This window comes from Beta vulgaris, chromosome 3 (genome assembly GCF_026745355.1).
Source record: "Beta vulgaris subsp. vulgaris cultivar EL10 chromosome 3, EL10.2, whole genome shotgun sequence".
NCBI lineage: Eukaryota > Viridiplantae > Streptophyta > Magnoliopsida > Caryophyllales > Amaranthaceae > Beta > Beta vulgaris.
The window spans coordinates 44,964,755-44,979,442 of record NC_079204.1 but is presented as its reverse complement, the minus strand read 5'-3'; the positions used below and the strand labels follow the sequence as shown (position 1 = coordinate 44,979,442).

Genomic DNA, 14,688 nt, shown 5'->3' with positions numbered 1-14,688 from the left:
TCCCTCCTCCCCCCACCCCCGTCGAATCCCCCCTCCCACACCCCCGTCGAATTCTCCACCCCCTATCGACTTACGCACCCTCCCCACCCCCCTTCAAACTCTGCACCCTAATCCTAACGCATGTCGCGATTGTTACATCCCAGCGCGAGCCATCTACTCAAGGGAGTCGGGGTGGGCTGCGGAAATCGGTGGGGGTCAAGATGTGGAAATCGACGGGGGTGGGGGAGGGGTGGGGAAATCGAGTGGGGCTGTAGGGGTAGGGTTGCTGGGGTGGCGGGGGAGGGGGCTGCAAGAGTGGGGGGGGAGGTGGTTGATGGTTAGGTTTAGGGTTTAAGGTTAGGGTTAGAGCTAGGGGTTAGGGGTTAGAGTTAGGGTTAACATTAGGTGGTTATTTAGGGCTTAAAACAGAAAATTAGGGTTAATGATTAATGGCGGTTAATGTCGTTAATCATTAAGGGTATTTTAGTGTATTACTATGAAACTTAGGGGTACCCCGTGTATTTTGAAAAGTTGGGGGTACCTCGTGAATTTTTTTGAAATCGGTGGTATTTGGTGAAAAAAATGTTATATACTAACTCCGTATTTTTAGTTGCATCATTTGGTGTTGTGTCACTATTAATCAACTAACTTTGTTAAACTATCTCGTATTATTATATTAGAAAAAACATAGTCAAGTGGGGGTCTTGTTATATTCGTCTCAATGCGAGGATTGCAAATATCAAATTTTTATAATTTTTACTTATACCCAATAAGAGATATTAACGTTCAAAAAATCATCTCGACAAATATGAAAAAGCAAATGTTGCAACTAAAAAAAAGTATATATTATATCCTACTAAAAAAACCTTTTCATTTTAGCATGATTTATGAAATAAAAAATCATATATATAGGTGGAGCAAAAAAGTGAAAGTATGAAGCCAAAAGATTGGGGGTGTCCCACTCTTACATATGAGAAAATCCCATTTCACAAACTGAAAAAAGAGGATGAGGAACCTCTACCTCACCGTACCCCATCATCTACAGCCCACTAATACCTTACTGCAATGGCCTCTCTACTACCATTCTCCCTCCTCAAACCCATTACAATCTGCAAAGCCTCATCATCTCCAGCAATAGCAACCTCACCTTCTGCTCTAGTCGAGTCTCTCAACGACGAGTTTGGACGGAAAGGCATTAAATTCTTAGAAACAACTGATACAAGTACAAACATTAACACTCCCATTGTTGAACTAAGTGTTAGAAATGGTAGCTCATTAAGGCTGCAATTATCCAATGCTCATGTCACCTCATATAAGCCTAAAGTGTACTGGAAAGATGATGGTTTTGAAGAAGTTTTGTACACTCTTCCACAGTCTAAAGGTGGCATTGGCTTAGTTCTTAATGATGTGACTCAACCACTTGTGGCTGCTACACAGAAGAAATCTGACCCTTTTAGAAGGTCTGAACCTGCTGCTGTTGCCAAAGGGTCTGTTCTTGCAGGAGTTGAGTGGTCTGTCAAAGATGTTGATTCTGATTCTTTTGATGCTGTCCAGGTATGATCAAGAAAGTGTTGAGTTTCTTTTATCTTCTTGTGAATGACATTATCACAAATTTTGTCAATGGGTTGATAAATGTTGCTTTGAAATATGACATTGTGTATCATAATGTCTGTATGTTAAGAGAACTCGCCAATGTTAGATGGGGTTAGTTATTTCATAAAAAAGGAGAATGACAAACGGAGTATAGGCTTATTTAAATTGGACTTGTTAGACTTGACTGGACCTCATCGGCCCTTATTTCACATTATATTTACACCCGATTGGCTGATTGGACCTTATCAGCCTAAAACTTTTGTTTTTCATGGTGAAGAGAACGCACCCGAATATGTAAACTTAGTGGGCTAGTCCACCTATTCCCAATTAGTTTTAGGGGGCGTGTATGTGCAGGCCTACTGACGATCCCCTTGCCGGGGTCACAATACATTGTTGCTATTCTTACACCACCTTTATAGATTCATAGTTTTGATTGGGTTTTCTTTTCCACTAAAAATTGCACCCAAAACTGAATAGTCCAAAACTTCATTTGCAACAAATTTGAAAATTTGTTAGAAAACTAAGAAGCATGATTCCAAGAATTTGTTATACACTTGGGCATACTTCATTCTTAAATGATAAAATGTACTCAAAAAGGCTTTTTCGAATAATTTGTAAGCTTCCCTCAAAAAGCCTATAGTGAATGGCATAAGACTATGCTTCATGTTTCTGTTCATCACTGTGTAGCATATGTAATTTCAATTCTTGCTAGAAAATGAAAAGATTGACATTCTATTTTTCCTAATCTTTTTTTACAGGTGGAATTGAGTTGCACCAGTGGAACTCTTGACATAACATATGTAGTTTCTCTGTATCCTGAAAGCATGGCATCTGCAGTTCTAGTACAGAACAACGGCCGTAAGGCATTGGATCTAACAAGTGCAATGCTTAGCCATATCAAATTTAAAAAACGAGCAGGCTCAGGAATACAAGGATTGCAGGGTTGTTCTTATTGTTCCCAGCCTCCTTTATCGTCACCCTTTGAGATAATATCTCCTGGTGAAGCCATGAAAGCTGATGATCCTGGCTTGTTTTCATTCAGTTCCGAGTCTCCTAGCAAGCTTGGTGAATGGATCACACAAGACGAGCCTATTATCATTTTGAAGAACAAGTTTAGCAGGGTTTATTCAGCTCCTCCTTCAGAGAGATCCAAGAAGTTCTACAGAACTCCGCCATCAAAATATGAGACGATTGATCAGGTATCAACAATAACAGATTTTCTACATCAATAGAGAGACAGTAAACTTGTTGGTATATATATATCATCGTGAGTTTTAAGTTATTGGTTTTTGATCTTTTGAGTTCACATATTAAAATATATGGTTTCTGGTTACCAATATCTAAGCAAATATAAAAACTTATACACAAGACTGTCTCAAAACAATTGGCAGCCCTGTGCTGAAGTTAAACTGTCCCAGAAAATTGAGAAATGACACAAATACTCATAAATTCATGCAATTTTTCTTAATCAAAAGGTTCAATGAATAATAATCACACCTTGTGACATCAGAAAAACGTAACGAGTTTTGCTTTTCTATTTGGATTATTTGTAAAATATAATCTGGCCTCCACTAATCAGGATCCTGTGCTCTGCATAACTCTGAACACCCTATCAGACAGCCCTGCTAGCTATAATTTTGGCAGTACATTCACCCAAGTAATGTGGTAACAATCATAAGGGGAACGAACTGGCCAACCGTCAACCCTTATGTCCGTCTCTAAATTGTTGCTACATTACCATATGCTCCGGAATATCAGTCATACATTTGAAGCTTGTGCTAGAATGCATGTTGTATTGTTGTTATAATGCTGACATACATTGATGCTGGTGCTATCATAATGTCCCTGAAATTTATGTGTTTTCAACTTTTCCAGGGAAAGGAGCTTGTATTTCGAGTGATAAGAATGGGTTATGATGACATATATTTGTCGAGCCCTGGATCCTTATCCGAAAAACATGGGAGGGAGTACTTCATCTGCACTGGGCCTGCTTCAATGTTGGTACCAGTTACTGTGAACCCAGGGGAAGAGTGGAGAGGGGCGCAGGTTATCGAACATGACAATCTTACATAACTTGTAATTACTTTCACTGTAAAGATATATGTCTTTGTAAGTTGTAATATGGTTGGTTTATAATTTGAAAGGAATTAAATTGGCTTCAGAAATTATGCATCCAAGTGATTTTCTGGAAGCTTAAGTGTTACATTATGTACAGCAGTTTGAACAATCTAGACATCAGCCAGAAAGGATTGTCCAGAAAGACTATTGTATTGGAAACTAATTACAGGACTTCAGTGTAAAACAAGAAAGTCCATCAGAGGGAAAGTAGACAAAATAGTTGATTACACAAAGTGGAAAATTGCTTTTTACTCATATCAGGGCAAGAATGTGTACATCAGACATTGTGAAGGAGATTTAGTTTGCTTCCTATTTTGTAGAATGCATAGATCATAAGTGAAGTATATATAATAGAAGGCAATATCTTTAGTTTACCTATACTTTTTTGTTTATGTTTAAAATGGTCATCTAATAATGTATCTCAAAGGAAAATTCAGGTTGTCCCCCTCGTTTTCTTTCCTTATTATAAGAAATTTGGAAAGATTAATTAACTTTGTCTTGGATTTTCTTTTGGTTGTTTATTGTTGCTTTTTCACAATTTTCAAAACAAACTTCAACCATTAATTTCTTCAATTACTTCTTTGTAAACATTATGAAAAAAAGTCGATATTTTGAAACTACACTTGAAACAATTTAACAAGATTTGTTTGATTAATGCTTTTTCTTATATTGGTCATAATTGGGGTTGAAATTTAACTCTACAATCGAGACATTCCAATGAAGAACAACATATAGAAACGAAGGGATCAATAAACAATAATAACACTTGTATGAAAGAATTTGTTGTATTTCCTACCTTATAAGAACAATAAGTAGGAATATCAAGCAAATTATTATGACTTGCTAAATGACCAGAGAAAATTTCAAAATTACCATGACTTGCTAAATCAACAGAAAATATCTCAAAATTCTATGCTTGAGTTGAAAAGGTAGCAAGGATAAGTGGACCCACTTTTATCTTCCTTCCCTTCCTCTTGCACTTCAACCACTTCCTCCCCCTTTACTATGAACACCAAAGTTTGATGACTTAGCAGAAAATAATGTCTTCCAGTTATCTTTTCTCATCAAACTCATCTCTATTAACTCCCAGAAAACCCATAAACTCCTCCACATCATTTCCTCCTCAACTTTTTACTCCTCCCCAGTATATTACCTTCAGTAAAAGAAACTTTGTATCACCAATATCAGTGACCTCTCCTTCTATTTCATACCCTCAACCACCCTTCAATGTGGAGTACTTGGAGAGAGAATTTGGCAGCCGTGGAGTCTCATTCGCAGAGCTCGGCGACAGCTATGTCATCAAGATGCTCTTGGAAAACGGCAGTGCAGCAAGTGTGCTGATGCCAAGTGGATTGATCACATCTTATAAGCCTAAGATGTGGTATGGAAGCTCCATTGAGGTTTTGCATACATCCGTCTTGGAGACAAGAACTGATGATCATGGTGAGGTTACTGGTGGTCATACAATTCAAGGTGGTGTGTCTTTGACTTTGGATTGTGTAGGTGAAAATGGATTTTCATGGTCTCCAGTTAGTTGGATTCTCAATGATGTAGAAGGAACCTCCCAAGATTGTATTCAGGTTTGCTTCTGACATTTTTAGTGAACAGCAGCCTCATTCGAAATCATATCTAGTTTTCAGTTTTTGGTTTTATCATTCAAAAAGTCCTATGATATAAGCAATATGATGAACTTAAATTTACTCATACTTAAACTCATTATATTGAAAATTGAAAGCAGAAAAAAAGTAAACTGTCATCTAGTTTCCATGATAATGTTTTTCGTTTGAAAAAAACTGTGTACAAAGAATCGGCCTTAAGTATGTTGATATGTTGTCCTATTTTTGATTGAGTATTTGGCATGACTTACAGTATGCTTGATAACTGGTAATAAGTGGTAGTAAACTGATAATTGTACGTAATTTGGTAATAAGGTGTCTTGTGTAATGCCTGAGGTAATGAAACTTCATTCCTGATCATGTGTTTTTCTTCACAAAGTTGATTACCGCTAGATAGTTCTAACGTGGTAAAGAAAATTGATGAAGATTAATAGTTAATAACTCTCTGTGATACAAGAATTCGCGACATACACATGAATTTGTTTGGCGGTTCTTGCATATGTTTCTAGAATCATGGGGTGATCAAAGTTCACTTTCTGTGTTCTTGTTTTTTCTTAACAGCACATACGTACATACAAAAATGCAGGTAGAAATAATAAGCAGAGACTCAGGAAACATGGTTGAAGTGAAATACAACATAACTCTGAAGGAAGATACCTTGAGTTCAGAGGTGACTGTATCAAACTCAAGATCCTCACAACTGGAGCTAACAGGTTCTATTGTAAGCCATCTGACTGTAAGCACACCTGAAGCCACTTATGCATATGGATTAGAGAGATCAAATTTCATCAACAAGCTACCGCTTAACACAAAGTTCGGTATAATTCCTCCCAACTCAACAAAAAATAAAGTGACAAGTTCTACTCAGGCATGGCCTTTATCATCACTCAAGGAGTTCTTCACTACAAAAAGGGACATCGATGAAACAAAAGAGGAAACAATAGGTGAAGAGAAGGAAAACTACAAGCATTTATCTGGAAAAATGAGTGCGATATACACGAGTGCACCTCGAAACTTCACCATCATAGACAGGGTTTGGCTCCTATCTTATTACTTATGTTTACTTGTGTTCTTCACTAAGGGTGCAGTCTCTTTACCTTACAAAAGATAAGTTTCAGGGCTTCTTAGGTGTAATAAAGTGTAAGCGTTATGTGAAATCAGGTCTAATGAGTTGAGTTTAGATAATTGAAGGCGAAGAGAACATACCAACTAATTTGAAGAGAACGGAGAGAAGTAAGAAAGGCTAGTGTACTAATTCTTTTCTCCAAATTTTGTTTTTGATATAGGGTAAAAGGAACTCAGTGATTGTTGGAAGAAAGGGGTTTGAAGAACTATACATGTACAGTCCAGGCTCAAGCTATGAAGCGTATGGCAAGTATGCTTATATTATTGTTGGACAATCAGCTATGCTCAAACCTATAAGAGTAGGTCCTGACAAAATGTGGAGAGGAGAGCAGTACTTACATAATCCAAATCTATAGATGCTAATTTCTAATGTTTGAAGTTGTATTTTGTAAAAAGAATCTGTCAGACATGGAATATACTGTTTTTTTCCACACTTATCTAAGGTGTTGAACAGTGGAATAATTGGAGCATTTCCTTATGCTCCCTGAAGCCAATCAGCCGAGGAGATCTTGAGGAGTATATGGAAGCCCTTAGCCCTCAATGATATATACGTCTCCAATGAAGTTGCAATATTAATGACTAGTCTTACATGTACGCGATGCGTGCGAAAGTATATAATAGAGCTAAAATCATCTTTTTTTTGTTTAACTAAAGCAGGTAGTTAACCTTCTTTATTTTTTCTTTTTTCTATTTTATAATAGAGATTATTGATTGTTAATTATAAATTATAATAATTCATTATTTATTATTAATAATTATTCATTATCCATTACTTGTTAATCATCGTTCATTATGCCAAAAAGCCAAAAGCCAAGTTCCAAAAGTTAGTCCAAGCTTTTTCATTTTTACAAACCAAGTTTTTTGGTTATTTGACCAGCTGAAAAATCCAAAAGTGAAAACTTACTCAAAAGCTTTTGGTTTAATATGGTATCAACAGCTATAGTTGTTTTTCCCGTTTGTCGGGTCCCCGATTATAAGTTCTCGTTGACCACGGCCTATAGGAACCAGGCTATCTACCGCCTTTAACCCGATTTATCTCTACTAGTGATGGTTCATAAGCACTGCTAGTCCCGTAGAAGCTCTTAATGGCATAGCCGTTGCAACAAGAGTAAGCGCTGTGATCTTTTCCGCTGCTAGTCTTTTAACAAGGCGCTGATTGATCTACGTTCACCAGGCCCCCGTTTATCAGAAATTAAACACCCCCCCCCCCCCCTCTCTCTCTCTGAAGTTTCTATGATATAAACAGAATTATGGTAGAAGAAATCCAATAATGATTTTTCCCAAAAGAAATCTACTTGAAATTTCTCAAAAGATGAAAAAAGTAGCACTCATTTGTACAAAATACAATTACTACATCTTGGCAAGCTATAATAGATGGTAGGTCTCTTTTGCTGAAAATACTGATTCTCCATGCCAACTAATCATACTCTGTTAAAAGAAAACAAAAATTCTAAGTGGGAACCATATTAAGTTCAATCTGCTCACCTAAGAACAGAACTGATGCAAGACCTACAGAAAGTAAGAGGACGATCAATGACAGCAAAGTTGAAATCTTCCGCCCAGAAACCTTCACTATCTTCCTAGATTGACTTGGAGCTACATGGAACATTTTGGGAGAGACATCGCCTTTATTAACAAAGGACAGAGCATTTTCAGTTGATGAGACTGATTCTGAATTAGAATCACAACAAATATCTTCGCATTTATCTGTCACATTGCCAATACTACCGTTTTTGGTCCTATGTTTCATTGAACAGCCATTTTGAGTATAGTTGGCCACAGGACTCCATTCGCATTTGGCTGAGCATGGGCTTATCAATCTTCTAGATTGATTGTCAATGTAGTCTGATTTCTCATCATTATCTTGAAGTGAGCGAACAAGCTTCCTCGGAGTAGTAAATATCTTAATGTTATCAACATTAATCTGAGAGCGCGTCCTCTGCAAACATCGGGAGAATGTAATAAAGTTAGCTAAGTAGCAAATTTAATCAACAGTTCAATGGAGGAGATTCAGCCCTTAAGTTTTTCATGATTATAGAGGCTGTTGCATTTGACTATCCAACTACTCCTAGGTCATCTATGGAAGAAAATGACACAGATTCATGCACCAACGCAAGAACTTCTAATTGGCAGCAAAGAATACAGCAAAAAACGTCCCGTGGCCCATAGATCAGCTCCATAATAAAGTAAAACCAGAATTTGTTACTCATAGCATAAAGAGTTTACTTAAATACACAAGCAACTTAGTGCTTGTTTGGTTGACATAAAAACATGAGAAGTAGAAGTTCCTAGACAGTGGAAGTATAGGAAGTGCACAAATTGGAGGGAGTTGCTTGCTAAGTTCCCCTAGGTAAGTAGCATACACCATGGGGAAGATTTGCTTTCTATATTTGACCAAAAAAAGTTTTTCACTTCTTAGGAAATAGAATTTTAGGAAATGATTTCTTAAGAAAAATTAGTCCCAATGTTCAACAGAACGGCCACTTAATACATATGAACACAACAGCATCTGAATTCAACAAATTAATACATGTTGGTAAAAGATTAATATGCCATATGTTTCAAGGCCTATTTCAAGTTTTTGTTTTAAAGGCAACTATTAGTTAACGACGGACTAATAAGGCAGCCTATTGTCAAGAATCTAGAGATTAAAAAGTTGTTTAAGAATATATATACCTGAGGACTAGGAGTTTGGCTCCTCATTGCTCCATTTGATGGACTTTGAGGTCGGCTTCTAAGAACTCCGTTTGCTGGACTTTGAGGTCGCCTTCTGAGTGCTCCATTTGCTGGACTTTGAGGTCGACTTCTGAGTGCTCCATTTGCTGGGCTTTGAGGCCGGCTTCTGAGTGCTCCATTTGTTGTACTTCCAGGAGTAAAGCCGGGAAATCCATTAGCGTAACTTCTCCTATCTGTACTATCACCCTGTTCTAAAGATACATGAGATCTGAAGCTTTCACAAGCAAGTTCGGAGAAAAGTCCATCCTTCAAAGATACATCAACGTATCCATTTTCTGGATTCCACAGCTTCCGGTTCAACTTTTTCCTATGATTCATGTTACACGAAGCTTGATTCATTAAAATTGGGGATTCCATAAAAGACTCGGCACATGAATCAAGGGTCTGTGATTCAGGTGAGACAGATAAAGGTGATTGACTTCCAGAACTTGAAAACTGCCTCCTCTGGCTATTACTACTCCTACTGAAGTTAGAACCAGTCATTGAAACCTCGTCACAACTGAGTTTCGATCCTTTCTCTACTAACAATCTTTTAGCAGTTTGTAATGCTTCAAATGCAGCTCCCTTGACATATGGCATTTGATCCAATTGACAGTTCTCCATCTCCTCAATAATCGAGTCCAACTCCGACAAAATACTCCTGATATCCAAGCATTTCATCAAGGAATGCACCATCTGAATGGCTGTCAGACGCTTCTGCGAATTCTTCTCAGCCAAGCCACAATTCAAGATATTCAACCCAGCACGAATCAACAGCCGCGCATAAGCCTCAACAATAAGACTATTACGCTTGGCCAAAGACATAACCAAACCCATATGGGAATTCGTCTGAGTCGATTTATCCTCCAAAGCACCAGCAAGCTTTAAACAAACTTCATTCACAACTTCATCAGAAACAAACCTCCAATTATCACAATCCACAAGAGCTTTCAAACAAAGGGCAGCCCCACAAGATAGGCTCTCTTGGGTACCCAAAAGCGCATTCGAAAGAGGTTTACAAAGGGAATGGATTATCCATTGTTTCTTTTCCTCTGGTGTGGTGGGCTCAATCCCATACCTCGCAATCGCAGGAACCACCTTAGAACATGCCTGTTGGAGAGGAAATGAGCCTCCACTAGTAGTTAATGTCTTGATAATTGTAGACATTATATTACCAAGTTGGGGCACAATATTAGGACCATGTACCCTAGCAAGAACTTCATAGATGGAAATGGTGTACTCCCCTGGAGACGAACCTGCGTCCTTTGTCTCCGAAACTTGAGCAAGAAAGAGTGGAATTGCTTTCAAATCCATATCTTTCACATATAATTTCAGTGCTTTCATTGCAGACCTCCTACTGTCTGCATCCTTTTCCAATTTGGCTAATTCCTGACGCAAAACAGGGCTCAAGTTCCTACCCATTTGGTAACCTGGTACAAAATTTACATACAATTTTTAAAGAAATTGAAACAAATTATATAGAGAAAAATGTCACATCTGAATTTTTTGTATGATTCTTTACATCACCAGAACTCTTGATTTACTAATAACCTAATACAGGGAAAAAATAACCCACATCAAAATCACTTTGAAGATAGACAAAGTACTGAACTTTACAGTGATAAACCCAATATCAAGAACAATCAATCAATGTATTAGATTTATAATGTTCAAGATAAAACCATTAATATCTAACATGTTAGTACATAGTATGCTAATATGTGTTTAAAAAAAAAAAAAAAAAACCATCAAACTTTTACATTGCATGAGAAAAAACCCATAAAAATTGTCACCTTAAAATCCCCAAATAAAACCAAAAAGAAAAAAAAACTTTTAAAAACTAAACTCACAATTTAGAAGGAAAAAAAAAAAAAAGATAACAGTGGAAGAATGAGTTTACCTGGGCCAATGCAGATTAAGAAAGAGATTAAAGTTGACTTCCCGTTAGAAATTGAGGGTCCTCCTTAATAATTAATTTCAAATGATAAAGTCTTATTTTTTAAAAAAAAAAAGATTTTGAAAGATTTATACCAAAAGACAGAGAGAGAGAGAGTAAAAGAAGAAACAGAGGAAGTGAATTGATCAGAAATTAGGAAAGAAATCAAGAAATGGGTATAAAAGAGAATATCATTTGCTGAAATTTGAAAGAAGAAAAGATGAGAAAGAAGCAGCTGTAATGCATAAAAAAAGGGGATTGTAATTGTTTAGGGTTTTGCCATTATTACAGCATTTATGAACGTTCCAAAAATTCAAAAAAAATGAATGGTATTTTAATGATATTGGTTTTTGTTTGTTTGAATTTTGTTGCCATATATGTGTGCATTGTGTCCGTGACGTTTCACCTCAGACTAGAGTGAGACAGATGGTTTCATATATTTTTGTTGGGAAACGGGAACCATGTTAGTATGTTAGCATGCCCTTTATTTGAAATTTGAATATTTTCTCTAAATTTCGCCGCTAATCCTTTTTCTCTTACGTACGCTCCTCCTGAGTCTTGTGATTTTTGTCCTTTGTTCACATGGACCACATCCACTACCTAGGTATCCACTGTCCTCACCAATTTTGAAACCAAAAGAAATGACTGATTTCATTGCATTTGAATTTTTATCTTGTCAAGTTAAGCTTGATTCATCGTGTTACGAAAAAATGAATTGTGGAGTAAAATATGCTCATATTGTTTTAAAAAGATTTTTCATTTGGATTGTTATTTAAAGTTTTTTTTTTCTTTGTAAAGTAATGTTAATTGCATAAACTCTCCACTTTTTCACTTGCCTTGTTTTCAAATCGGTTATTCACCATTTAAAAAAAAAACGATTATTCTAATGTGTGCCCATAATATGAGTATAAGTTGATACAATAGATTTTCTCATAAGAATTTGATTGTAAAAGATATTTAGATCTTGTTTTTTGAATTAAATTGAACTCATATGAATTGAACTTAATTGAATTAAATTTGTTTAAATTGAACTAAATTTTCATTATTTTCGGTCCAAAAGAACAAGGTTCTTAGTAATAACTTTTGAAAAGATAGGATATATAGGTACATAGGATATCAATAGCTTAAGAAAGGGTAGGTAGAATGCGAACAGGTTAGGTCTGGAATAGGCTAGATGAGACCTAGACTCAGAATGATATAGATCCAGATCTGACTCACATCCTATTGAAACAATTTGAACCCTTACCCAAACCCACTTGGTCTAGTGAGTTTCGATTTCAATACGGGTCCAAAGTATGTCTCAGACTTGTTGTCAATTTTCATTATATATCATTTGGTTTTTGTTTAAATCCAATATTATGAGTTATTATAATAATAAAAGAGAAAATCAATAGTGTATTTCTTGTACCAAACATTGTAAATTAAGACATCCAAAACATTTCAATGCACACTCACAATAATGACTTACAACAAGTTTAAAATCTTGTACATCATTCAAAATCCATGGAAACACTAGCTGGGAGACTTGATAAATTTCCTGTTGTCACTATTGTCCGTTACTAGATATGGCGAACTGTTAATGTAATTAAATAAGTCTGCTTGCATAAACACATGGAGGATTACAGGATAAGATCTTCGGAGATAATTTTGCTGCTGAAGATGGTAGTGATGGTGGTGGTTGTTGCTCGAATTTTGTTGTTGCTCAAGGTGGTGATATTCTAGGTTGGGTTTTTTTCCTTGAGAGATATTGATTTAGGGAATTTTAATTTTGGAGGGTTATGATTTTTAAGGTTTTTACTAGGTTGTTAAGTGGTTCTGATGATTAAGATTTTCTATAGTTTTTTTTATAAAGTGGATAATATGGTAATTTTACTCTCAAATCTAATGGAAAGCTAACAGTGATTACCTTTTGCCTCGTTTATTAATTATATACTTCCTCCGTTTTCTTTTAATTGTTACACTTTGATATTTACACTATTCATAAATCTCATTTGACCATCTTTTGCGATTTATAAGCGGATGAAAATTTAGTCATGTGGGATCTTGTTAGATTCATCATAACATGTATTTTATTAATATGTAGTCTTTATAATTTTTAGAAATAAAAACTAAAGATATATTTCCTTAAAGTTTTGCATTGACATGCGTGAAAAGTGTAAGTGTATAGATTAAAATGAAACGGGAGAAGTATTAGTTTTAGGAGTACCACATGAATATTAAATATTTGGCAAAACTAGCGGTTCTAATAACTGTTAGATGTTGCAGTAGATGTAACTGTTGGAGGTAGTTGCTAGTTGTCTACTAGTAGCTATTAGCGATTAGCGATCAGAGTAGTTGTTTAACTAGAATTATTTGGCAAAAGTAGCTTTTAAAATTGTAAAAGACAAATATGAAATGGACTACACCAATTTCATATGTTGTTCAATAGTTAAATTCAACATTTATTTTTTCAAAGAACTTACACTAAAAGGAGTATATGCTTTTTAACTGCTCAAAAAAATGTATAGATTTAAGATAATATTCAACCCTCAAAAAATTTATTTTACTTATTTTGACTAACATACTTGTGGAATGACGAGTATGAAATATTGTGAATTCTATATTATATTTAAAATAAATACGTAAATCACATCCCTGCTATTGTAAAGAAAAAACAATGTATTGCCATAAATAAAGCACTTAATAAACTGTAAAAGGAAAAGACATTAAAAACATTGGTTAATTATTCTATTTTATGATATTATATAGTCTTTATTTGCTAGATCGCTACCTATAAATTTCCAACATTACTTGTAGACTGCAGTAACATTCTACAACCGCTAGCTACAACAAAACTAAGTGAGAGCTTTGGGGAGTTGCGAGTCTGGTTGCAGGGAACCCCTCTGGATTTTTGTGACATGGTTTTGGCTGATTGTAGCCCTGTTTAATTTATGTGATTTCTTGTTTCCTGTCAAAAAATATAAAATACAACCGCTAGCTACACATAATCTACTCCAACCGCTACCCGCTACTGCAACCACTACCTTGTCAAACACTCATAACTTTCTTAAGTAGCATTTTGATCTTGTCTAACCGATATCCGCTACTTAAAACGCGAGTGCCAAATAGGGCCTAAAACTTTTTGGGACACCATATGAATCATGCAAAATCTCAAGGGTACCCCATGAAAAATCCCTTAATTTTATACTTCCTCCGTTTTTTTAAATGCTAAACTTTTCTTTATTAGGTGTTCCATATAAGATGATATACTTTTTTTCTTTCCTTATTTAGTCATTTTTGGACTGTAAAATTACTTAAATTCCCATACTTTATAAATTTAATTTTGATTACATACTCTAATCTAAAACTATTATACTAATAAACCTACTTAATCTTTCTCCTAACAAAACATCCTTGTTTTCTTCTTCCATAACCCACAACCCATCTTCTGTTCTTCTGATATAGCTGTTGTATTGAGTAGCTATATTATTGCAGAAATGAATTAAGAAAGAGAAATTGATAGAATTAAGAGGAAGAAGAGAATAAAATATAGAGGGAAGAGGAGATATTTAGAGAGAGGAAGATTATTGTTATATTTTCTCCGAGATCCTTCTTACATCCCTTCTA

At 35.6% G+C, this 14,688-nt stretch overlaps 3 protein-coding genes across 3 annotated transcripts; 2 read left to right on the top strand and 1 right to left on the bottom strand.

Moving 5' to 3' along the window:
• The first annotated feature begins 956 nt into the window (after positions 1–956).
• LOC104888718 (hypothetical protein) lies at positions 957–3,853 on the top strand. Its single transcript, XM_010673757.4, has 3 exons — positions 957–1,533; positions 2,331–2,771; positions 3,448–3,853. Exons 1-3 carry the CDS (start codon positions 1,045–1,047, stop codon positions 3,643–3,645), a joined length of 1,128 nt encoding a protein of 375 aa, XP_010672059.2. The 5' UTR covers positions 957–1,044; the 3' UTR covers positions 3,646–3,853.
• Positions 3,854–4,632: 779 nt separating this feature from the next.
• On the top strand, positions 4,633–7,173 carry LOC104888719 (hypothetical protein). Its single transcript, XM_010673758.4, has 3 exons — positions 4,633–5,270; positions 5,893–6,339; positions 6,593–7,173. The coding sequence occupies exons 1-3, from the start codon at positions 4,731–4,733 to the stop codon at positions 6,785–6,787; spliced, it is 1,182 nt and encodes a 393-aa protein (XP_010672060.1). The 5' UTR covers positions 4,633–4,730; the 3' UTR covers positions 6,788–7,173.
• Positions 7,174–7,679: 506 nt separating this feature from the next.
• On the bottom strand, positions 7,680–11,463 carry LOC104888720 (hypothetical protein). Its single transcript, XM_010673759.4, has 3 exons — positions 11,047–11,463; positions 9,108–10,576; positions 7,680–8,370 (listed from the first exon to the last, which is right to left on the bottom strand). The coding sequence occupies exons 2-3, from the start codon at positions 10,566–10,568 to the stop codon at positions 7,882–7,884; spliced, it is 1,950 nt and encodes a 649-aa protein (XP_010672061.2). The 5' UTR covers positions 10,569–10,576; positions 11,047–11,463; the 3' UTR covers positions 7,680–7,881.
• Between the last annotated feature and the right edge of the window lie 3,225 nt (positions 11,464–14,688).